The following is a 26,931-nucleotide window of genomic DNA, read 5'->3' as shown; positions in this document are numbered from 1 at the left end:
TTTGTAGTGATAATTACATTATATAATACAGTCTAGACCCAATATTCAGTAACTGGGCAGGCGCTGTATTCCTTTTTTCCGAAATTTTGACATTTATATTTTAAAATTCCTTTTTTCAAAAGTTTTACATTATCGGTCACCGATATTAATTTAAATGTCAAAATTTTGAGAAAAACAAAAACAGCGCCCCAGTTACTCAAGGGGTCTAACTCTAAAATTTCGTTCTAGTGCCTGTATTTTTTGTGCAGACACCTAGTCGGACAACTCGTCCGTTCGGACAACTCGACGACGGATGATTTATTCAACCGTCAGACAACTCAACGGTCGAGACAAGTCGACGGATGGCCGTGACGGGGGTAAGCTTATAGACAGGGACTCAGTGCGGGGCGGGAGGGGTCAATAGCGCCCTCGGGGGAGGGGGGGGGTGTGGTTTACTGACTTGGCACATGCACGGGCATTCCCCGGGGTTGGGGGTGTTATGGTTGGTGGGTTTAATATCCGGGTGAACACCGCTTTTTAATATATTTTTTACCATTACCATTTTCATTATTTTTTTTTACCATACATTTTTGAGTTGTTTTTGTTGTAATTTGTAAAGTTAATAAGTAAACCTTGTAAGGCCACATAAAAAAAAATTATTGATCGTCCCCGCCCGACCGTTCAAAACCCCCTTCCCCCCTTTTTTTCCCCACCATGTCGGGATATCTCTTTATACAGCTGATATTTTTTTCAAAATGTACAGGTTTGAAAAGAAGGTTTTTTATTCATGTTGGCAAAGCAAGAACAATTCTTCAAATATTTACTTGGGCTCCACTGTGCTTAGGGGGTTAGTTGTTTGAAAAAGTTTACAGAAAATGTCATCTAGGAGTTAAATTTGTCGAAAACGTCAAAAACACAAAAACCCTCTGTGTTAAAGTGATTGTGATGATTTCTTTCTTCTTGATTTCATATTTGGCATGTCAACAAAACTTAAAAAAAAAATAAAATATAAAAAAACCTCACTCCCTCCCCCATCCGCAATTTTTATTATTATGTGGCCTAATAATACTACTATAGTAGTACACATGTAGATAGTCGAGCTGTATAATATAATTATGTTTTAATGTTTTTTTAACCTGTTATTTTGAACTAATTGAAGAGAACTGCAGCTTGGTAAAGAGTCATACACAAAGTCTCACCACAGGACATAGTCATAACACTAGCTAACAGATATTTCTTCCACCGTATGGCTTTATTCTGGCCCTTCATTCAATCATTCTACCTCCATGATTATGAATGATACTGGGACACCACACTTTCAATAATTGATAAATATTATAACGATAAATTATAGAATCGCAGGATTTAGTAAGGCTTCACAGGAAAATTCAGAAAAGTTTCAGTTTGGCGCCACCACTTTTTCATTCGATATGAAATAATATAGCATCTAATTTACCTCAATGAGATATCCCTTTTTGTAAAAATGCTCGAAAAAGTGGTGGCGCCATATGTAGTTATCCTAACATTCGTGTAAACATGACTGACGGAGGTCAGCCGCTCGAGTTGTCTATTGACAAATGCAAGTGCCTCCACCTCGGGCATAGAAACATCAAGAAACAACTACTCCATTGGTGACAGTATAATTCAGACAGTAAGTGAAGAAAGAGATCTTGGGGTAATCATCCATCAGTCACTAAATGCAAGTACCCACTGTGCGAAGGCAGTCAAAAGCGCATACAGAGCCCTCCCTAGGGCTAATCGACAGAACCATTACGAACAAAGACAAAACATCAATCATCATCCATCAGACTGTACAAAGAACTGGTTAGACCACACCTAGATTACTGTGTACAGGCGTGGAGGCCTCATCTTCAAAGGGACATTGAAAGAGTTCAAAAAAAGAGATAAGAGCATTGCGAATGTTTGGAGGTCTATCTCACTATGTCTAGCTATGTTGACAGACTCAGGGAACAAATTGACCACCCTGGAGTGCAGGAGGCTGCGAGGAGATCTTATCGAGACCTTTAAAAAAGATACTCAGGGGCCTCGAAGGCTTGAATCCGGAAAACTTCTTTGATTTGTCAACCGTGCAGCACAGGGTCAGGGGTCACCAACTAAAACTGTACAAATCAAGATCCAACCTTAATCTGTATCTGTATTGGTCTCCGTACAAACACCTGTTGAGGTTGTCGTCGTACGTCGGGTAGGGGTCTAAAAGACCCCTCAGGAAGTTCTGGTTTAGCCAGAGACTGGAGAGTGGTCAACTACTGGAACATTTACATTCTCCCTCGAAAGGCAATTGAAGCTTCAAGTGTGAACATTTTCAAGGGACATGTGGACAAATTCTAAGAACGTCGGGGGGCTCTACATAACTATATAAGGCAGCGTCAAGCCTAAGCTGTCTGCCCCAGTAACCAGAACCACCGTCTCCTCCCCAGTTGTGTGATGGCGTCGTTGGATTCAGTTCAAGCATGGAGGAATCTCCATGATTCAAGTAAGTTCAAGTAAGTTGTCCGAACGGTCGAGCTGTCTGAACCGTCAAAAGACAACTCGACCAGCGCAGTCACGATCGACATATTTTGCAAAACTGGTTGTATTTACCATGCCACGTTACTTACCTTTAGGTTTGCATGATTTCTGTTTCCCCTTGCCCCTAACTCGACCACGGCGTTTAGGTGGCATCCTGAATGTTGTGTGATTTTGTTTACATAAGCTCCAAAATTTAAGAATAAGTGCTTATAAATTACGGTTCTAGAAATTTGCTTCTGCAGTTATCTTTTTTGTTCCATGTTCTGCTGCTGTGTGTGTATTGTGAAAACAGAGCAGCGACGTTTGAATAACGCGCCGTTTACCACCTGTGACAGCATTGTGTAATTTTCATAGTCGCCGCCGGATACCAGTCACGCTCCAAGCTAAACTTGACCAAGTCCACCACCAGTTGAAACATACGTGGAGGTTGATTCGTGGACCTCCATGCTTTTTAAGTGATCGGGGAAAACTCATGGTAAAATGGAAAGCTTTTTCTTACTCAAATTAATATTAAAAGACTTTTTAGGACTCCCCGAAGCCTGTTCCAGGCATGTGGACATTGTGCATTATTCTCTTGCAACTTTGATGACCAAGTAAGAGTCAAAGGTTTCACTGACAGATTTGTTATATAGAGCAAGTTGCTCTATGGTTATAATATGCACGACAAAGATACACTAAAGTGAGAATACTGGTCTTCTAACAATGTCGAGTGGAAATAATAAACAAAACAGCTAACTTCAGATTGTTCTAATCTCACCGAATGATTTTTTCAGGTTTTATATCTAAGAGTAAGATAATTTAATTTTGAAATTGAAAGAAAAATCATTCTTGGATGACTGGGTTGATTAATTTAACCGATGCATGGAAAACCTAAGCTGGAATTATTAAATTTTCTGCACTGAGTGGCAGTGTTAATTACGCCTATTGTTACCGGTATAGCATATTATTGAATAAAACAAGATGGCGGATGACCTTTCCACCAGAAAGGGATTAGTTAACCCATAGTGCGAATGTTGCCAAATCGACCACTTAATCCGTCGCTTAGTTGTTCCTAGTGATAAAGCTGTTGCGGGTACCGTTGCATGTAAACAGCCACTGTTGAGAACAATCTAATCTCACGGATAAAGACATTGATAAAGATGTTGATGTATACAAAAATCACGATCGTTAAGTCATTGAGTTTGTCTGGAAAGAACATGGCCGTAACTAAGGCCTGTAGTGATGAGCCATTATATATCTGCTCTGACCATGTCCAGGAGGTAGGAATGCCTCTCTGAGCAAAGTCGTCCACAAGGTCTCGATGAACAGAATCACGCCTCACATCACATTATAGTTTTCCCCGAAACTTCCTCAGGATGAATTCGTGTTTTCATGGATGACAGGACAATAATGCTAACGGGGGAGCGCAACAATATAATGCAAAACATAATATGCTGCACTAACAAATTCATTGTGTAAAATTTAATTTGTATATTAGATTTATAGCTTCTGGAATATGTGAAGATGAAAATGCAAAGAACGGTGATTCAGTTTCAACTTCAAAGCCCGCACTTTGATTATAGAAAGTTCATATTCATATACAGGAACGGCGACATAAACAAAACACTCGGCTGTTAAACTTTTGAAGACACTGTAGGGTGTGCGCAGTTTTTCTATGGGAGCTTCTCCTATTGGTCAATTAAATCTGCATAGATTTATTTGCATCTTTCAAACCGAAATGTTGATTTTATATAGTAGATGTTTACTTTGCACTTCTTGGATAAAGAATACTCATTTTGGTTTTACCCATGATACACCGATCTGTGTAAGCACTATACTCTGACTCAGTACTTTCCCAGAGTTCTGTGGGAAAAAAAATCACAGGCATAGGCTATTACTCGGCTGGACTCGAATCCGCGACCTTTGACATTCAAGTTTAATAGCAACTAGACCACCAAAAATGTTGCTGTCATTTTTTTTTTTTTATGAGTGAAAATCTGTCGTGAAGGTCAAATCAAATCAATTTTGCTACGTGTGAGTATATTTCTAATTCCAAGAAATTTTATTTCTGTAATGTTGTTATATTCCAAAGACCCAGATACCTAACAGGGGGGGGGGGGATTACCAGCGGGAGGGACTGTGGGGTACTACGTGCCTCCTTCGTGACGTACCTGCAAATACTGTCAATGAACTAGAGTGGGAAAAAAACGTCGGCTAAACTTTGAATGAACATAACCCAATTATATAGGTTTTCACTCAACTGACCACAGATTTGGACGAACGCTTCATCGGTTAATTGTGCATGTGTTTTGAGAAAGAAGGATTTGAATTAATGCCGCATTTAAAGCACAGGACACCTTTGGTAATTGTCATGGACCAGTATTTTCACTTGGTGGTATCCAAACCGTCATAAAATCACAAACCTGTGAAATTTCTGCCCAATCAATGATTTGCAAAATGAAAACAAAACAAAAACAAACTTTCTTGTGCTTTACTTTGTGAGCTTTCAGATGCATAATAAAAGGCCTTCAGCTGAAGTCTTTTATTGTTTTGTGTAAGTATTTCTTTCTCAAAAACTACGTTACAAACTACACAGGGACCCGTTTCTCACAACGTTTAATCAACAGGTCTCCATTGATCGTTACCAAATATATAGGTTTCATTCAATCAATTGCTTTGAGAATTTTGTAGGACAAAAAAACAAAACAGATTTACATTAAACTAACACAGTTTGAAGATAATGATGGTAGAAAGCTTCCCTGAAAAAAGGTACTTGCTGAGGTGCTGTATTTTCTGAGAAATGAGTAAAACAATGTCGTGAAAATCATTTTCGTCTCAGAGATCATGAGACGAAAATTATTTTAGCATGTATAAACGTATTTTCGTTACATTGTTCTACTCATTTCTCAAAAACTACTGCACCTCAGCAACTAATATATTAAGGTACGCTTTCTACTATCATTATCTTCAAACGGTGTAAATTATATGTAAATCTGTGGACATTGTGTTTTGTGCAAAAAGTACCAAAATCCTCAGAAGTTCTCTGTTCGTTTGGGTTGTATTGTACAAATTTATTTACTTGGTCACTGCCTACTCACATCACATAATATAAATATATTTCACATTGTTTATTTTGTGTATGGATTGGACATAAAATGAATTGTAGTATTGATGATGATGACTTAAAAATTCCTTAAAACAATGAAGTTTCATCCTTACCCACAGGCGTGTATGTTTTACGATGGGAAGAAACAAGTGAGTCCAACGATCACTTTATAAAATTTACGATTCATGTGAACCTTTTCTTGCTTGATGCTAAAATTGGAGACCATGGTATTGCACCATCAAGCATTTACATAGACCCTTACTCTCTTTATGCATAGACCCGTAGTGGAATCAGGGAAAGTAACAATAAAAATGTGTTCGAAATATAAAATTAGCTGCTGATACAATCATCGAAACTTGGAAGGGCACAGTTTATTAGTTTGCGCGATCGGGCACCAAGAGATGGAGGTGGGGAGACTGTGAAGATGAGGATTAATTGTTAAATCGAAACATTATGTCACTGCCCCTGCTAGCTCCTACAATGAACGCAAGGTGACGCAATACTGACCATCACGTGGCAGTGGGTGGCACCGATGGACTGGTGCGTCTAAGGTGTTCAAATGGTTCAAAACACAGTCTGTCCTTTCGATTGCATGACTCTGGTGGGTGTTCATTTATAATTATAAATTGTGATACTGGTTTCAAGTAACTGAATCACTTATTTTTTTAAGTCTAGAACAATGTCCAACATCTTACATGTGATAATTATGATATTGTATGTATTTACTGTTATCAGAAAACCCCGAAAGCATAATATTATACAAAATAAGTCCAGACAAAAAATATACAAAATAAAAGTTTGACCAAGTTAGTCAAAATTTTCACATATTTTGTAATGTTGTGCTTGTGTTGGATACACCGTTAGTGAGAGACAAATTACCAAAATGTGTACAGTGTCTTTAACACATCTTTTTGATGCCAATTTCTTCAAACAAATCCTTGGATGGCAACCAGCGTACACAAAGAAATGCAACTTTTTTATAACAATAAATAAATCGATCAAGGACGGTAAAGTCTCGTGAAATGTTCCAGATAAGAATGAGTGGAAGTTCTTTATGGTGCAAACGCCGTAAATAATTAATGGCGATAAATGCCTGCCTGGAAGGTATTGAGATATTGATTTTTCTCTCGAAGCTAAGCTTCTGCCTCAAAACCAAAAAACTTGGATAGTAGTTGGTAATATCATACTTGCGATCGGTGCAAGAACAGCCAACTTTAGTTGGTTTGTCAACCTCATTGGAATATTATACCTACTCCAAGCTTCAACAACATGGATCTAAGGGGGAGAGGAATATTTCCCCTGATAGTGTTGCTTGCTCTTCCGCATGCCTCCATAGGGCAGGTAGATCCTGGGCGATTTGGGGGATTCGGTGGTGAAGAAAGAATGGATGATGTATTTGATGTGGGAGGGACTGACTTTGAGACTGCTGGTGAAACGGATGGGTTTTTGGGTCAATTTGACATCGGCGAACTTGAGGGTGAAGTTAAGATTGACCCCAATCAATTCGAGGAAGGTGGCGAGTTCGACTTGATGCAATTCGAGGAAGGTGGCGAGTTCGACTTGATGCAATTCGAAGAGGGGGGTAAGTTTGACCTGGGAAGGTTTGACGAAAGTGTTGAGTTTGACTTTGGTAATTTTAGCGACCCTGAAGATACGGGGCTAAGTTGGTCATGGAGCAGCGGGGGCGAACTTGACATAGATGACCGTTTATTCCCAAGTCCTGGTGTAATTTTTGATGACATTTCATTCGAAGATGTTGTGTCCGTTTTCAGCAGGGTGGTCAAATCTGACACAATTCTCCTCTCGGCCGGAATCGTATGCGAGAACTTGGCACCAGTGTCGTTTCTTCTGTCAGAAGAAGTGTTTGCCGCTTGTGATTTAGTTGTAGACGCGGTGTCCAATGACCGGCCCGTTACGGGTGTTGAAGAGTTCTGCGATGAGAAGTGGGTTGAAGGGGAACAACAGGAGGGTGACGATTTCAGAGGAGAAACGGGGGCTCCGGGAGGTGGTGAACGTAAACGGAAAAGGAGATCGGTAGACGCCGATGAGTCAGAAGATGATGAATGGGAGGAGTTCGAAGATGTTCCATTTTCTGGTGTGTTTTACTGGCTTCACGAACCGCTGAGCAAAGGATTTGGGTTTGACGTCTTTGAATCAAACGGTACTTGCATGGGAGTAACTGATTACATCCGCAGTGACTCCCAATCAGTGAAAGACATCGTCCGTTACATTACGGAAGAAATCATGCTATCCGTGGTGGAAATTTGGGCAAGAGGTTGCTATGGTAAAGAGGGTATTTTTGGTGGAAGTGATTTTCACTCTATGGGGTCATATTTTGGATCTGATTCTGGGTCAGATTCTGGGTCAGATTCTGGGTCAGATTCTGGGTCAGATTCTGGGTCAGATTCTGGGTCAGATTCCGGGTCAGATTCTGGGTCAGATTCTGGGTCAGATTCTGGGTCAGGTTCGGTGTCGTCATGGTGGGGTGAAGGTTCAGAACTAGACTTTCTTCGTCATAATGTGACCGGTGTCGGTGGCATCATTGGTCACATTTTAAGCGCTATCGCCGGTTATGAAATTTCATACATTGAGCAGTGCCATGATTTTAAGCAGTACGGTTATAACAACTACAGCTATGTCAATTGTACTGGTGACTATTCCAATGCTTCTGGTGACTGTTTCAATGCTACTGGTGACAATTTCAACGGTACTGGTGACTATTTCAACGGTACTGGTGACTATTTCAATGTAACTGATGTTCTGGTAGATCACCGGGGTCTTGCACACAACTTGACAGTTAATTTACTGAGTGCTTTGGAAGATTATGATCTTTGTGTACAGATTGGACAGCCAATATTTGGTGATCTTTTTGGTATCGATGTTGAAGAAATGTGCTTGGATGTGGTTAGCGCCTTCAACAATAGTGGGGGTAGCACTTACATTGATACAGAGGATATTCTTAACAAGATCGAGGACCGAGATGAGCATGACAGACACACAATAAGGGGATCTTACGAATCGAGCGAGTACGACTCGGTCGGGTCTGATTGGTGGGATGACGAAGATCAGTTGCTTCATTGGTACTCCGTGTTTGAGCCTCACCTGTACGGTCCATTCGCAGTTTTGGCGGAAGTTCCCGCAGAAAAACTCATCAAATTATTCGGCAGTATGTACTCGTCGAGTAATTCGAGTAAAGCCTTCCAGGTGATGTGCGACTCTTTCAACTCGTCCATAGTGGGTAGTGATTTTGAAGCTATGTGTGCGGCTTTAGAGAGCAGGGACTACAGTCATTTTGAGGAAGTCTGTCAGTACTGGGGTTGGTATGGTTTGATTGAAGTATTTGACTGGGAGAGGTGGGAGGAAGAGCAAGAGGATATATTCATCGACTTTTTCCTCGATTACTGGCATGAACATGAGTATTATATTAACGAATATATAGCATACGACGCCCTCTACACTGTAGCATGGACATGGCAAGTAGATTTGCATCCTTTTGGAGTGTGTGACTTTTTCTCCGAGCTTATAACACTAAACCAGACTGGACTCCGGGCCGGTGCTCATGAAGCCCTCGATGCACTCACGGTGCGAGTATTTTCCTGGATTGACGAACCTTGCTGGATTGCCACCGACGAGAATTACACTTCGATCTTCGATTATTTCAATTCCACCGACCGAGAGCCAATAGGTAGCCGAGATGTCTTGTTGAAGTTGATGACTTACCTTACCTCTTCCGATGATCCAGCCTCCTTCTGCCGTGGTGTTCAGGCAATTAATTCTAGTTTCTACGACATCACAGCAGACGATGTATCGGGCATGCTAGTCGACATAAGAGACAGGTGGGAGGATGTACTGAGCAGTGAAGCCACGTGTGGTGAGTTTTTCGAGTATGCCTTCGCCAATGAATTGACGTTTGACGTCTACAACAACACTGGTTTCCAAAACGTCGATGCACTGTGTGTAGCCCTTGTGGATGCTTACTTAGGAGACGGCCCGACTGTCGATTGGGATGCAATCGTCGACCCATCATTTGATTTGGCTGAGTGGGATGACATCTTGGATTGGACACCGGGCATGGTCTTACCAGGAGTGTCGTTTAAGTTGATTATTTCTGCCTTGGGTACGGTATGGAATAGTGACGTGATGGGAGCTGGGCTTGGTCTTGTGTGCACGCAGGTCAGTCCACTGATTTCACAGTACACCGATATTGAGCTTCAGGAAATTCAAGGCTTTTGTGATTCTATCTCTGAGATTGATTCCGAATTGGTCAGAAAAGAATGCGACGCAGTAGCCGTGCCGTTGTTCGAGGGCGAGGACAGTGACAACCGTCCCATGTTCCGGGACATTGATACCGACCGATTGCTGGAGACGTTGCTTGAGGCCATCGGGATTGAAAGCTATGAGAAGGACGACGTCTGCCCTGGCATAGAGGCCATTCTCAACAGAGACATCAGTGCGATAGACTTTGGGTTCAACGTAGCGGCCGCCATGTTTGATTTCTTCTCAGACTACCTCTATACGTTTTGCACGAACAAGGAGAGCTTAATTCAGTTCATGCTCGAGGAGGACATCCCATTTGAAGACATTGACAACCTGATAAGCATCGCCACACGGACGCGTGGAGTTGATGAGATATGCGACACCTTTCTTGAGATAGAGGAAAGTGGCGACCAGGAAGGAAAAGAAGATATGCTGGAAAGCTTCAAAGAGTCCATCTTAGACATTCCGCAAAATATTGACAGATGCAGCGTACTCGCCACTGAAGCGATAGGTATAGTGACGAAGGCTTTTGACATACCCATAAACTTTTTTACCGGAAGCTCAGCCGATGATTGGACGGAGAACCCCTTCTACTGGATCACTGGAGTCGCCAGCGGGAATGACATGTGTAAGACGATCGTGGAGATATTCACCGGAGAAGAAGCAGGTAAGATCAGCTCCTGTAATTAGGCCTATGTCTTTACACTGCAATAACTGGGGTATTAAAACTGATACCATGGATGTTGTCACATAATAGAGTATCACGGCCGAGTGGTTAAGAGCTTCGAATTCAAGTTCTGATGCCAAGTCACCGGAGTGTGGGTTCGAACCCCGGTCGTGACACGTGTGTCCTTGAGCAAGATACTTTACTAATTGTTTCTCTCCCCAGGGGTATAAATATGGGTACCTGCGAGGGTTTAGGTTGATATTGTGAATGACAAAGCCTTCGGAGCGCCACAGGAGCTGAGAAAGATTAAAGGGATGTTATAGGCCCAATGACCAGGGGACTAATGTAAAGCACATTGATACGGTTTATTGTGAAATGCGCTATATAAGAATTTGTTATTATTATTATTTATATACACAGAAAAGAGAATCAAAACTTACATCACACATGGTGTTAAAGGAACGCGTTGCCTTGGATCGGTCGAGTTGGTCTTTGAAAAGCGTTTGTAACCGTCTGTTATAAAATGCAAATAAGTAGAAAGATGTTGTAAAAGTAGAATACAATGGTCCACACAAACATGTCTCGAAATTGCACGGTTTTCCTTTTACCTCGTCGACTAACACGGTCGGCCATTTATGGGAGTCAAATTTTTACTCCCTTTGGACGACCGTGTTAGTTCGCACAGTAAAGGGAAAAACACGCAATTTTGGGGCAAATTTGTGTGGATCATTGTAGTCTACTTTTAAAACATCATTCCAACCAAATGCATTTTGAAACAAACGGTTACAAACGCTTTTTATAGACCAACTCGTCCGATCCAAGGCAGCGTGTTCCTTTAAAATAACACCAATGTAATTGTTCGGCAGTCACACATAAGTGTTATTTTAATACCCCTTGGTGTTAACAGTCTTTTGATTCTCTTTTCGGTATATATATTTGACATAACACCCATGGTGTCAACTTCATTACCCCATTTTTTGCAGTGTAATATACATGTATTGTTATCATTTTGCAAAATTGAGAAGTTTAGATTCCACCAGAAGGCATTAATGCAACATAACCTTAAGAAAAGCATTTTATAATTGTATAATGATATGAATATTGTGTTTAAACGTTATGGATCTGGGAACAAAAGAGATCAACACAGTGAAGGGACCGTTAGCCACATTGTGGACAATATTCCACACACAGCCATACTGAACCGGTTTGTATGGGTCCTGCAATTGTTTTCTTTTGTGCTATTATGCCCTTTTTTAAAGAGTTCCCAAACTCTCAATGACGAAGTGTTACCAAGTATGTTTTTATGTCAAAACAATTATTTTGAGTAGTTACCAATAGTAAACGCTTCCATTTCCTCTCATTTACAATGTACGTTATTCCTTTTCTCAGAGGTATGCCGTGGTATTTTTGACTGTGCCGGCGTCTGCAACGGTGACGCCCGGCGGGACTGCGAAGGTGTTTGCAACGGCGAGGCCACCTTGGATTGCGCCTTCTCGTGCAACGGAGGCGCTTACATCAATAACTGCACAGAGTGCGTAGCAGGAAGGACTGGCCGACCGGCAGACTTCGGCACCGACAGATGCGGGGAATGTAAGAAGAAACAAGGCTACCGCGAAAACTGGGACTGTTACGGAACATGTGATGGGTTCGCCTTCATTGATCGGTGTGGCGAATGCGTTGGTGAGTATATAGGGGATACAGGGTTTAAACCGTCTAATTTTCTTATTTTAACATACAGCTGTTGTTTCTCGAATATTTTGTTTCGTCCTCTTTGAGTTAGATTGTTAATGGTTGTTTGTTTGTTGCTTTTGTTTTGTAGTTGTCAGGCATTTCAAAACTATCCTTTCTGGGCCCTGTAAATGCCCCCATGCTGGTTTGCTCCGTATCCATTACATAACTTTTTTTTCATTAGTTTTCTTGACCTGTTCTTGCCTGTCTTTGACTTAAGTGACACTAGACACTAATTGTCAAAGACCAGTCTTCTCACTTGGTGTATCTCAACAAACCTGTGAAAATTAATTTGAGCTTAATTGGTCGTCAAAGTTGCGAGAAACAATGAAAGAACAACACCCTTGTCACACGAAGTTGTGTGCTTTCAGCAGATGCTTGATTTCGGAACCTCAAAATATAATTCTGATGTCTCGAAATCAAATTCGTGGAAAATTACTTCTACGTCGAAAACTACGTCACTTATTTATAGAGAGAGCCATTTCATACAATGTTTTATACTATCAACCTCTCCCCATAACTCTTTACCAATTAGTAAGGTTATTTGCTAATAATTACTTTGAGTAATTACCAATAGTGTCCGCTGCCTTTAAATAAATGTACTTTATTTGTTTATTGTTGTCCTTGTTTGGACAATTTATGGAAATAAATGATTGAGTTGAACAGAATAACTACCAATATATGAAGCCAAATTTTGTTCCTGCATTGAGCATCAAACATCAAGTGCCATGTAACATCAGAATCACGTCCAACCTATTTTCTTGCTCATGATTTGGGGGTTGCGACTTGCTATTGGCCTACACGAGTGTATGGTTCACATACTTAATTTACTTTGAGATATGAATGTTTCACACACACATGGAGTTGCAGTCTGCCTCATTTTCAGTCACGTCTAGCCAGAGGTTGAACATTTTATTTATCCACTTCCTGAGCACTGCTCTTGAGCGTTTGGTGTTATGGTAAAGGATCCACACTCAATGGTGGGTTGGCCACCTCATTCTTTCTTGGGTACATGAGGGGTATACAACACAAACTATCGTTTTTGCTCAATATTGACAAATGCTAAACAATACTTAATACCAAGCAACTAATTTATTTCTTCTTTAGAACCAATCCAATTTTATAAACGTGATCGTACAAAAGTGAATATGAAAATTACCCATAATCGCCCTTCTTAATTTTGTCAAACTCTGATATCGTACATCACATTATTGCAAATGCAACTAAATAACTTGACTCACAAAATCAACTGTTTTTTTCTCAATCAAGGTGGTCAAACTGGGTTCAGTTATGACACAAACGACGGGAGGCTGGACTGTAGAGGAGTGTGTGATGGAGGATGGGTACAAGACACCTGTAACTATTGCGAGCCGGCACCGAGGTTAGGCGTGGTCTACACCGGTGGTAGCAAGTACAAGGACTGCACTGATGGTTGTATCCGACCAGGGGTGCCACGAGCCGTGGAGAACGAGTGTGGTGTTTGCGTCGGTGGTACTACTGGACTCGACCAAGGGGCAGGGCAGAATGTTTGCGGCCAGTGCGAGAGCGATCCAAATGCAGATGAAGCCTCTTGTGCCGGATGCGATAATGTCCCCAATAGGTGAGTAAGATGTGCAATCGCAGAGCAAGGTCCCTTGCTAGTTTTTTTTAGCACGACTGCGAAATTTAGGAAACAAAGCACCTTGTGAGACAGCGACAACAATTTCGGTACTGTCCAATATTATTTTTGAAGATTCTGAATATTGTGAACTCTCGTCAAACCAATTATTAAGATATACAATTTGAACAAACCAAAGCGAATTATATCCCGAATATAACAAACAAACAAACAAACAAACAAACAAACAAACAAACAAACAAACAAACAAACAAACAAACAAACAAACAATCAATCAATCAATCAATCAATCAATCAATCAATCAATCAATCAATCAATCAATCAATCAATCAATCAATCAATCAATCAATCAATCAATCAATCAATCAATCAATCAATCAATCAATCAATCAATCAATCAATCAATCAATCAATCAAACAAAACAACCATGATAAACTTTGGTCTAATAGAATGACTCAGAGTCAAGTCTTGTGTTATCGTTGCAGTGGTGCCGTACTTGATACATGTGGTGTATGTGGAGGTGACGGCACAGACTGTGTAGGCGTTGGACTCCTGTATCCTAACATTGTGCCAAATAAGGAGACGCAGGTAAGAAGAAAATAAACTGGCCTATCCTGTTTGTAAGTGTGACGTCATGAGCCACGCCTACTTCTCACAAACTAGTTCCATTGATTACCGGAAGCCCATTGGCCCCTTAGAAATAATGATAAGAGTGCACCAGGCGTATAGAGACAATGTACCCCCAAAACCGCCCATTTATAATGGCTTATAGGACGGCATTGGGCTATAGTTTTCCTGAAGAAAAGTTGACTGGAGGAGAGTTTGATTAAAAGAAAAAGGGCACTTTCAAATTATAGGTTTTCTCGGTCAATTTCGGTAAATGAGCAGCCAATTTAACCGAAATCGAGTGCTATACTGAAAAGGGTAATTCGACTTCGTTTCATCATTCGATTTAACCAAATAATCATTCAATCAAGGCAGCATTCAAATTCGCAGACGCTTCTTTAGGCGTGTGTGTCACGCGAAAGAATGACGATACGCTAAATTGAACCGAGTGCTAAAGGTATTTGACTCAACTCAAAACAAACTTGAATGGCCGAATTCTGAATTTGAAACGCCGTAACAATTCGAACGCATGAAAATGAAATTGTCTGCTCATTTGCCGAATGTGACCGAGAAAACCTAGGTTAAAAGGGGTAGGGTGGGGTGGGGACAGAATCTCCGGCGGCCTCGTCGCTTTCATCGGGCAGCCTTGTCTCTGTCATTATGTAGATCGTCTTGAGTAGCGTACGCTCATTTCCATTGTTTGTCATCAAAGATGGCGTTGGTGCAAGGTGTTGACCATTACAATCGTCAACAACCAGCTATACCTCTTTATAATAACCACCGTGGCAATCAAAATGCTATATGCATTTGGGATGGGCTGCAAACCATTGATCGTTTAACAATGGTTTAACTAAACACCAACAATCCTTAAAATAGTCCAAACTAACATCAATACAAGAGGACGGAGAGAGACAATGGTGGACATAAAGGTTTTGCAGGGTGTAGACTTGATTCAAGTCCTGTTCTCGTGTGTGAGGGGTCTGACATATCGCGCCAACTATACACCACTGCAGCTGCTATAGGAAACTCATGGTCCCGCGTGCGGAATTACAGGTAGGGGAATGCAGAGCATCACAAAACAATAGTTTGCTGGCGATGGCCGGCACGGGATTGGGACTTGAGTCAAGTCTATGCAGGGTGCGCAGCATGATCTATCAATCTAACTCCACGGGGCCATCCCACTTCGTATCCACAGATCGAAGTTGCATTTGGTCCTATTATAGAGTCCCCCCCCCCCTGAATAGGATCGATCAGGCAGCAGCAGCACAGCGACCGCACGACACGGATCAATACTTTTAATTTGTTTATTTGTTTATGAGGGTTCTATTTTAGTAACTAAAATGTTTCCATTGTGATATTTAAAGGTTGATTTGATGTTACCATAGGGTTGCCTGGCCAAACAAATAATTCAGATTTAGAAAAAGAACCTGACAAACCGCCAGGCATGGACGGATGAGTCAGCAGAAGGTGCCAAAGCGCGCAATGGCTTTGGACGGCAACATTCTGCTGGAAAATACAACAATTATTTTGAGGCAAAATTTAGGCCCGTGGAGGGTGAACGAGATAATAGATAGGAATTAATAAATTTAGGTAATAAATCAATTTTCCAAATTGGATATATATTGTTTTATATAGCAAATCAATAATTCAGTCATTGACAATAAAAATGTTGCATTATTTGGACAAAATTCTGAATGTTAGTATGTTGGGTCTTTTAGGCCGGCTCTATGAGTATTAACTCAGCGGGTTTCACTGACGCACTCTATAAAGAAACCCCATCACCGCAAATTATTATCCTGCGGCCACTACTGACGGAGTATCTTGTGGCAACAACCATAGAGGTCACAAACAACTTACTCGATGGCCGCTATTGGACACTATTGGTAATTGTCAAAGACCAGTCTTCACAGTTGGTGTATCTCAACATAGCCTATGCATAAAATAAAAAACCTGTGAAAATCTGAGCTCAATTGCTCGTCGAAGTTACAAGATAATAATGAAAGGAAAAACACCCTTGTCACACGAAGTTCGTGTGGGTTAATAAGGTTGATTTCGAGACCTCAAATTTTAAACCTGAGGTCTCGAAATCAAATTCGTGGAAAATTACTTCTTTCTCAAAAACTATGTCACTTCAGAGGGAGCTGTCTCTCACAATGTCCTATACTATCAACCTCTCCTCATCGCTCGTCACCAAGTAAGGTTTTATGCTAATAATTATTTTGAGCAATTACCAAAGAGTGTCCACTGCTTTAACGGGTAAAAAATATCGCAAATACCAATACGCAAGCGCAGACTGTTGAATGAGGTGCATTGTGGGATATATATGGATCAAATTTGGATACCAGCAAGACCACAATGCACCTAATTCCAAGCTTTACGCGCGCGCCCCGGTATTTGCGAAAAGGTCTATAGACCTTTCTTTTGACACGTCACGAGTCACGTGACAAAACAATTCCGCCATTTTGGTTGGCAAAAGTTTGTTTACTTGTGTGTGAATGTATACAGATACGAACTTTACAATCGAAATTCTTCACGAAATTACTGTACGATTCTATAGCGACTTGTTAAGTTGTAAGCCCAAAGTCTCCATGTACTGTCAGGCGACATTTTTATAAAGTAACTTGCCAACCAGAAACTGCGCATGCGCTGGTTTCGCCCCAATGTTTATCAACAAAAGAAAGGTCTATAATATGAATGTAGTGCGCCCTCTCTAGTCATGTCACGACACAGTGCTACAATCTAAGATGGTGGCATAAACGGAAGTCGACGTGTGTTTACCGTTCTTTCAAGTTGTAGTGGCCTTGGTTGGTTTGTAAAATGGACGAAACAGGATCGATGATGTTATTTCTGAGGACTTGCTACAGATTTCGCCAGCTGGACTGTCATGCGTCTCAAGTACCTTTATTGTATGATTTTAAAGTTCATCAACAAACTAAAGCAGAAAATGCTGTGTTTAAAAAAAAAAAAAAAAGCAGACGACACCGGTGTGTCGACAGCAGAATACTATTATTTCAGAAATTGGAAATGGCTTGACATCATGTTGGGCACTGCACACATCATCGTCAACAGTTCTGCATGTAGTATATATAGTGAAATCTTTCCAGATTTTTTTTTTTTTACTTAAAAAAATATATACATTTTTTTAACTTATAACTTAGAAAGTCTTTAGACTATTCTAAGTTTGATATTCTCAATCAATTAGACCCAGTTACTGTGGGGCTGTACGATACAGTATCGTAGCGTCATACGTTATCGACCCTCATATGTTTTCGGTCCCCAACTTTGATTCCCGTTTACCGCGAGATTGTGCAAGCTGCACCGGTGACAGAAGCTATGCAGTTTACTCACGGTCTGTATTTTCATCAGGCTTAATCATGCTGAGTATAAAGTTTCCTGTCGTTGGTTATGCTCAAACATTTATAAAATGATTGATTTTTGGTATTAATCACTAGAACATTATTATGCCAACATTCAAATGAGTCAAAGAAACATCATCCATTCTCGAAAGTTAAAAATAAAATTGCTATCTGCTAGATTGAGTTTCATTCTGCTTTAGTCACTAGATGGATCACGTGAGGTGGTTACTATTTGGGATTCTATGGTGTGCAAATGTGGGGAAAATATTGAAATATTTTAAGTGAAAATGACTGCATACTGTAATAAATTCTGATAAGCGTAATAAATATTAAGTCTACATTTAAGAGAAAATATCATAGATTGGTTTCTTATCTCCTGAAACCAAACATTACTGGACTGAAATGGGGGAAAACGGATTGTTATGAAGTGTGAGTGCATCAAGGGGGGTGGGGTGTTTTACTTTCATGCCTTATGATATCTCTGGATTCTACTATATTAGCCATAATGCCTTTAGGACAAAAATGTAATTAAATTTGTTAAGTAGTTATTGAATAATATTTTTGATTTGTTTTGCATGCCATACTAGCTTCTGAATATTCAATAAAATACCAACCAATAAAAGGTTGCTCCAATGTCGTGCATGCATAAGCGCTGTTAATGGCGGACTGTCTCTCGCAAGGTAAAACCAAAACTTAAAAAATTTCAACACACATGAAGTGTAAGTGTTATTGTTAAAAAATTGGATAGATGATTTGATAAAAAATAAATTAGTTTTTGATTGTGAACAATTTTCCTGTTATCCTACTGAAAACACATGACACCAGGATACTTCTTGTTCATGAAATTTGTCATTATCGGTCAGATTAATCCCTTTTTTTCAAAATTTGTCATTCTATATGATTATGAAGTTTTTTATGGCTATACGATAGCGGAACAAACCTCATAGTTCTAAATCTAAGAGTTGGTGCCATAATGAATCCAACACTCACATGCAGAGTTTTCATGCAAGTCAACTTCACCTCTGACCTTTGACCTTGAATTGCCCTTTTGTTACAGATCTTTGTGATAGGTGCTGGATTTACAGAAGGGTCTATCCTGTCTTGTCTCTTCACCGGTTCTGATGGACAGACAGCAGAGTCTAGTGCCAGAAGGAGATCTGTTGTCGACCTTGTGTGTGAAGTCCCAGTCTTGAGTCCGGGTAAGGGTTACCTTTGTAATCAATTATAATTAACAATAGGCCTAGATGTTAAAATGTTGCATGATTCGAACTGCCTGTACTCTAGCTACTCACTCCCGAGTAATACACCTTTGATTTTTGTCACAGAACTCGGGGAAAGTACTGAGTATACAGTGCTAACACTAAGTATAGCTAACACACATCGCTATATATGGGTAAAGCCAAAACGAAGATAATAAACAAGAAATGAAATATTTTACCAGATAAAACTACATCTCTGGGGAACTGGCTTGCCCTAAAAAACGTTTATCTGGGATCAACTTCAATTCAGGAAGTCGCAAGGCATAAAAAGGAAAGAGGGGAATAATACATTTTGAGTTATAAAAACCAAAACATGAATGGTACAAATTAATTTTAAGACAAAAAGTGGGCTCACCAAAATTCAGCAAAACTGAAAGTGAAAATTTAGAATTTAAACTCCGAGAGAGCAGTTAACATACTATCAAATTTATCTTAAAATGCAAAACAAAAATCAACAAAGTTGGAGACGTTTTCTTGAACAGGACTAAATTTGTTCATATTTTACGATAGATTTTATTTGTAAAAAATAAATTGTTTTGATTTTGTTGCAAACAGGGGATTATGAAGTTGGAGTTCGTCGAGACAATGATGTACCGACAGACATCACAGCTACCCTTAGGGTCTTTGCAGGTAAGTTAAATATCGACAATTGAGATAATCATCTCCTCTGAGATTTTTAAAAATAGTGAGACCAACTCAAGAACTGACTCTGATCCTTAAAGCTAAAGTAGTAGTTCCATAGTTAAAAAGCAGGACAGTTCTTTTCAGACCTGGAAAGATCTGATGAATCTGTTTCGCGGTAGTAGAATAAAGAAAGACGGTTCTGTAAAGAACAAACTTTACCTGACAAGTAGATACACACATGGTGTTACCGCAAACAAAATATTAACGAAATTTCAAGTCTGCACTCGGGTCAACAACCACTATTTGTGTTTAATGTTGTCTTGGATGATTAAACTGTATTATGAGCTGTTTGACCTAACAATACTAGTTTACCGATCCAGAGAACAGCTTGTGTTTAGGCATGTAACAATAACAACTGATAATAACAATAATCGGCACTTCTGACTCCTTAACAGTGGTCCGCCGGACGAACTAATTCTGAGGACCATTCATAGTTTTGTCCTAGTGTTCCGACAGGCTAAGGCTACATATAATTAACTGACTGCACTGATTGTTGGTGTGGTCTCAAACTTAGGATGACAACTTCAAGATAATAGTAGTAATAATAATAATATACAGCACTTATGAAGCGCACAGAATCTGACAAAGAAAATGCCATTCAAGGGCGCCGGTTCCGAAAATCAAGAGTCCATGATTAAGATAATTGTTTGAAGAGATGTGTTTTGAGCTGCCGTTTGAAGATTGAGGGATTACCTTGTGTTCTGAGGGCAAGCGGCAGTGAGTTCCAAAGACGAGGTGCAATGCTGTAGAAAGCTCTGTCTCCATAGCTAGCGAGGCGGGATATGGGTACGTGGAGTGTGAGAGCCGATGACCGTAGACCAGGCCCGACATTACGAAGATAAGGACGAGTGAAAAAGCTTGGGGACTGGACTGGTGGTTGGCCTTGTTGTTCCTGGTTTGAATGGCTGCATATTGTGCCACAGCACCCTGTAAACCTTTATAACATAGTGCTACGAAGGAGTAGGTCTCATAATTCAAACGTAGTCCCGCATGCCTTGCAAGAAAATACTGAATGTCGAAGCGTCTTGAGTGTCACTGAGTGACAGATATGAGCGCTATTTAAGAAACCACTATTAATGTTATTATTATTATAATTATTTGTGTCATTATTTTGTATTGAAGACATTGCCGTAGTGAGTTTGCAGCCGGATAGTATTATAGTGAACCGGTCTCTGGATACGTTCAATGGTACTTTGAATGTGGCAGCTGGAGCATTCTCAACACTGCGATCTTACTCTACCAGTGAATGGACCGTACAGCCTGCGATAGCAGTCACCCCTGATGACGGTAATGAATAGTATAGTCGAACAAAACAAATAGTGTAGTTTATTTATTTATTTATTTCTTCTTTACCCTGGGGAAACCTCTCAGTGAAACAATATTACCAAATTACTTTTAAATGCCACCATTTAGAAAACAAACACAAATTAATGAAGAATTTTAGTTAGCTAGGATTTTTTGTACAGGAAGACAGAATGAGCTTGTTTGATACCTAAAGGCAGTGGACACTATTGGTAATTATTCAAAATAATTATTAGCATAAACCATACTTGGTAACAAGTAATGGGGAGAGGTTGATAGTATAAAACATTGTGAGAAACAGCTCCCTCTGAATTAACATAGTTTTCCCAGAAAGAAGTAATTTTCCACGAATTTGATTTTGAGACCTAAGAAATAGATTTTGAGGTGTCGAAATCAAGCACACAACTTTGTGTGACAAGGGTGTTTTTTCTTTCATAGTTGTCTCCCAATTGAGCTCAAATTTTTACAGGTCTGTTGTTTTATGCATATGTTGAGATACACTACAACAAGTGAAAAGACTGGTCTTTGACAACTACCAATAGTGTTGAGTGTCTTTAACATTATAACAAAATAGCAAAATAATTAAGTTGTTAAGGTGCTGTTCCATTAAGATCATAGCGCACTTGAAAGAAGTTAACATGGAAAAAGGTGAGTCTTTAGGACTTTACGAAAAGCAGATAAAGTAACAGATTCCCTAATGACAGTAGGGAGATTGTTTTAACCATTGACCCAGCTTCACTGGAAGCTTTTTGACCTAGATTTTTGTTTGCTTTCAAATTCCCTATATGAGTTCATAACATTTCAGGTCATTTGTCTTTTTCGTTGGTTTGCAGGATATCGCCAGATATATTACGGAGTCTTTGATTTTGATGATACTGTCACCTTCAGTATCTTCAATAGCAATGACAATTTTATTTTAACACTATATAAAATATGTTAGTTTAATAGATTTTAATTCTCAATATGACTTCATAACATTTCAGGTCATTTGTTTTTGTCTTTTTCCTTTGGTTTGCAGGATATCGCCAAATATATTACGGTGTCTTTGATTCTGATGATACCGTAACCTTCAGCTTTGGTATGCCGTTCAACTCGATGCATGCAACAGTGTCTCCATCACTCAATGGTGGAGCGTCTATTCTTGGTGATATAACACAGGAATTTTACGCTTACTTTGAGGCTCCTACCGTCCAGGAAATGAAGTTTTCACCAATTGGTAAGTTACCCAATACCCGATTGGGGATTGACCTGACTTCACAGTGAACTTAGTCGATCCATTTTTTGAGCAGTGGCGCATATCCAAATTGTATTGTATTGTATTGTATTGTATTGTATTGTATTGTATTGTATTGTATTGTATTGTATTGTATTGTATTGTATTGTATTGTATTGTATTGTATTGCATTGCATTGCATTGCATTGCATTGCATTGCATTGCATTGCATTGCATTGCGTTGCATTGCATTGCATTGCATTGCATTGCATTGTATGAAATACTAAACTAGTTTTGATAACCCTTATCTCATTATTTACTTCCCAATAAGTGAAACTGGGGTTATCCTATGTACAAACACAAACAACAAATTGGACCAACAGCTTTACGTTCTGTCCGAAGGGCAAAGCAATATATTGGATACATGTGTCTGATGAGTTTGATGATTGCAGGGTCTTGGAATTTGTATTGTTATTTTCTTTCTAGAAACCAGTAGACAACACTGAGATGGTATTTAACTAACTCCATTGTTCCAAACCAATTCTCTCTCCATTCACAGGGGCTAGTATGTTTGTCACCTTTGACAAGCCCGTTGATTATGAGAGTCTGACGTCTTGCGGGGACATCTTTGCATCTGTCAGCCTCCTTGGCACTGGGGCTCGGTGTCTGTGGCTCAACCCAACAGTCCTGTATGTTCTTACCGGCAGAGGGAACTCATTGGTTGAAATAGGTAACGTACTTTCATACTTCATTTTCAATGACAATTTTATTTATTGGCACTGGACATATTTGGTAATGGTGAAGGACCAGTCTTCTCAAATGGCGTATCACACAATGTGCATAAAATAACAAATCTGTGAAAATGTTGACTCAATTGGTCAGCGAAGCGATCGAGAATAATAATGAAAAAAATCACCCTCATTCAGATTCCTAAAAACAAATATTAAAGTACTTCAGTCCTGAAGTCTTTTAATATTCGAGTGAGAAATTATCTCTTTCTCAAAACTTTGTTACTTTAGGGGGAGACATTTTTCACTATGTTTTTAACAGCTCCCCATTGCTTGTTACCAAGTAAGTGTCCAATGGCTTCAAACAATTCCAACCCGATTTTCTTTACCTACAGGGAGTGCTCTGCAGATCAAAGCGGACTCAGTGAGGTCTTTCCGTCAGGACTACTCCCTGAGCACTGCTTCCGACAGCTTCTCCGTTCAGGGACCAGACACACCTGTCCAGCCGGTAGCCATCCTCACCGGTCCCCCTAAGCTCCCAAGCTGTGGTAATATTCAGATTGATGCACGACGCTCTACTGGTAGCGGTGGTCGACAGATGACGTATACCTGGTCGGTGTCCAGCACAGGAAGCACAACGGCATTGGATTCAGCTTTAGCTACTGCCAATGGTTTGTCATCTTTTATTAATAATAATTATTACTAACAGGAGTTTCTTATAATAGCGCTCAAATCGGTCACTCAATGGCGCTCATGGCACCCCAATAGTAATACCCTGGTCACTGAGCCAGTTGTTTCATTCATTAAACCATTTGAGGGGCGCTTGGGAGTATACACCCATTGTTTCCAAGTGTACCACACCAAGCTAATCATATAATCACAAGAACCTTCTCTGCCCCCACAGTACCAATTTACCCCTGGTCCATTATGCGTTGTACATCAGTCCATCCCAACACCTCTGGATGAGGGGCTTGGACCGAGTGAACAGTCAGTCCTTCATTTCCCTAGTGATTTCAGCTCATGCATCAAACCGTTCAGAGAGTTCTCATCAGCCTTCTATTCAAACAAATAATAATACTACTACTAATGAAGACTTGTATTGCGAACATAATAATATCCACCCTGTTGGGTTTTCAAGGGGCAGTAAAACCAAAAACAAATAAAAGGACACAGACACAACTAAAATCCTTGAAAACCTGTGACATAAGCTAAGTTTTGAGCGGGGATTTGAGTTTTGTGGTACAAAGACAAGATCTAAGATTAGCTAACCTTTGACCCTGTCTTACCATCGTCTTCTTCAGGTGATAACCCATCTTCCTTGGCCCTGGATGGAGACCTGATGGATGCAGACACAGACTATGTCTTCACCGTCATTCTGACCAACTTCCTTGGAGGGAGCGACAATGCGTCATTGACTGTACACCGAACAGGCATCGCAGCACCAGAGGTGAAAATCCTATCGCAAGGAGTGGATCTGGATGCAGTCCGTGTCTCAGACAGGTAGAGTCAATTCAAAATGGCCTGGAATTATGTAAAAGCCATGGCCTTTGTTGCCTCTGGGCCTAAATTCATAGAGCTGCTAAGCGGCCGATTTGATTTCCATTTCATAGCGCTGCTTACCGTAAACACACAGAAAGGCGTGCTAGCCTTCTCTGGTGCAGGAAAATAAATGACGTAACAATACAAACTCATGGTGAATGTGCAAGATGTTCCTCTAGTTTAGCAAATCTTTCTGATACAGAAAGCATACCAAATTGTGTACTGTTAAGCAGTGTTATGAAATTGGGCCCTTGTCTAGGCTTTGGTGCCCCTTCAAAAATCTACCATTGACTTTATGATTTTCCGATGGAAAGTGCCCTTTGCAAAATAAAATAAGTACTTGCCATGTCAAAGATAAAGTTTCTTTCCTGTGAAACTGTTACCGCCAATACCGTCCCTCTTATGAGCTACTGGTTATAAACCTAATAAAACCATATTTTCAGTTTTGAGCTGACTGCCTTTGTGAAGTTCTACTCAGCATGTGTCCCTGCTGGTGCGACGTCCTTTGAGTGGTCAGTGGACAACAGCGAAGTGCCACTCAATCTGAAGACACAGTTTACAAGATCTCTGTATGTTCCCTCAAGCAGTCTGCCAGGTACAGTCACTTTTATCTTACAGGCATGATCTTATTCCTACTATAGTCTGATTTCCGATTTGTTTGCCCTTTGACAAATTGTGTTTATTAAAAAAGCCAGAAACTTATATTAAAGACACTGGACACTGTTGGTAATTGTCAAAGACCAGTCTTCTCACTTGCTGTATCTCAACATATGCTTAAAATAACAAACTTGTGAAAATTTGAGCTCAGTCGGTCATTGAAGTTGCGAGATAATAATGAAAGAAAAAAACACCCTTGTCACACGAAGCTGTGTACTTTCAGATGCTTGATTTCGAGACCTCAAATTCTAAATCTACGGTCTCGAAATCAAATTCGTGGAAAATTACTTCTTTCTAAAAAACTACATTACTTCAGAGGGAGACATTTCTCACAATGTTTTATACTATCAACCTCTCCAATTACTCGTTACCAAGAAACGTTTTATGCTGATAATTATTTTGAGTAATTACCAATAGTCCACTGCCTTTAAACCCAAGGTCAGATACTGAGACCAAGGACATAGGGTCAGGAGACAGAAACTGAAACCAAGACTCTACGAGACCCGAAGGTTTGAGACCAAGACCAAAGCTAAAGGGTTTTGAGACTCACACCGGGACTAATATCCAAAAGTCACATACTGAGAGCAAAGGGTACAAGATTATCAAGACCGAAACCGAGACCAAGACCTTACAAGACCTGAGGGTCCAAGACCGAGATTGAGACCACAGAGTATCCAAATTGGAACTGAGACAGAAACCAGCAAAGACACTGAGAAATAATTTTGTTAAAAAATGTCATCCTTTTTGGTTTCCCCAGGTGGAGAGACAATCACTTTCACTGTACGTGTGTACAAGACGGACGCCCCGACTGAATATGTAGAGGCTTCGATCCAGGTTGTTACAATCTCCTCACCTCTAGTGGCTGTACTGAAGGGGGGCTCTGAGATCACCGTGGGTAGAGACAGTGGGGTTGTGGAGCTGGATGGATCTCTGTCTTATGACCCTGATGAAGAGGCTAGAGACTGGGTGTATGAGTGGCAGTGCTTACAGGTAAGAGAGTATCTCAAGAGTCGGGCATGATCTAGACGTGAACATGCAACTGGAACGCATTATTGGGCCACCCTATGGAAGCAATCCTACTTGAGTTAATACGCGTTAGTATTTTAAATGGTCTAATGGAACATTCTGGCTGTCCAGCAGAATGGTGTGAGAGCACGCATTGGAATATTTGAGAAGGTTCCTACTGTTCTGAATTTTTTAGAGGCTCCTTAATAAGCGCTGGAAAAACCTAGATGGATTGTAACGTTGATTCCAACCCTTCACCAACAAGATTAACAATACTTTTCTGCAATGAATCCTAATTGCTTCCACTACTCTATCCTATCTTTGCTTCCAGACAACTGATAACAGTGCCTGTTGGTCCTATGACTCGGACAGTATCGGCACCTTGATTAACAACGGTACCAACGTGGACGGAGCTTACCTGACATTTACTGCTGAGAGTCTACAGGCTGATAAGCAGTATCTATTCACTTTGATCGTGTCTAAGCTGGATCGATCATCCTCAACTTCGGTCACCATCAATGCCGTCAATGGGGCACCACCCAAGGTAGGTTTGAGAAGGGATACTGTCCTAAGTTGGGCTGTTTGATACAGCCACAGAAAACAAGTCACTGAAGGAGCCCTTCCCCCGTAGTCTTACTCTAGCTAGCTTTATTTTGTTGTGCTTAGCTACGTTTTTTGTGCTTAAGAAGCTCTATGATTTTTGTTTTGTTTTTACCT

General features: G+C 40.3%; 1 protein-coding gene across 1 annotated transcript in view; it reads left to right on the top strand.

Annotated features, from left to right (window-relative positions):
* Positions 1-341: 341 nt before the first annotated feature.
* LOC117295979 overlaps positions 342-26,931 on the top strand; it is a 40,620-nt gene continuing 14,030 nt past the window's right edge. The window contains exons 1-17 of the mRNA XM_033778810.1: positions 342-356; positions 1,529-1,803; positions 2,418-2,473; positions 6,930-10,517; positions 11,907-12,197; positions 13,515-13,845; positions 14,351-14,453; positions 18,885-19,026; positions 19,642-19,716; positions 20,893-21,057; positions 22,091-22,288; positions 22,845-23,015; positions 23,409-23,684; positions 24,315-24,513; positions 24,996-25,147; positions 25,967-26,199; positions 26,546-26,758. Coding sequence (XP_033634701.1) covers positions 342-356; positions 1,529-1,803; positions 2,418-2,473; positions 6,930-10,517; positions 11,907-12,197; positions 13,515-13,845; positions 14,351-14,453; positions 18,885-19,026; positions 19,642-19,716; positions 20,893-21,057; positions 22,091-22,288; positions 22,845-23,015; positions 23,409-23,684; positions 24,315-24,513; positions 24,996-25,147; positions 25,967-26,199; positions 26,546-26,758 — 6,483 coding nt within the window. The remainder of the gene's footprint in view (positions 357-1,528; positions 1,804-2,417; positions 2,474-6,929; positions 10,518-11,906; positions 12,198-13,514; positions 13,846-14,350; positions 14,454-18,884; positions 19,027-19,641; positions 19,717-20,892; positions 21,058-22,090; positions 22,289-22,844; positions 23,016-23,408; positions 23,685-24,314; positions 24,514-24,995; positions 25,148-25,966; positions 26,200-26,545; positions 26,759-26,931) is intronic.

This window comes from Asterias rubens, chromosome 1, assembly GCF_902459465.1.
Source record: "Asterias rubens chromosome 1, eAstRub1.3, whole genome shotgun sequence".
NCBI lineage: Eukaryota > Metazoa > Echinodermata > Asteroidea > Forcipulatida > Asteriidae > Asterias > Asterias rubens.
Note: the sequence above shows the minus strand (reverse complement) of the source record. Positions and strands in the feature narration are given on the sequence as shown.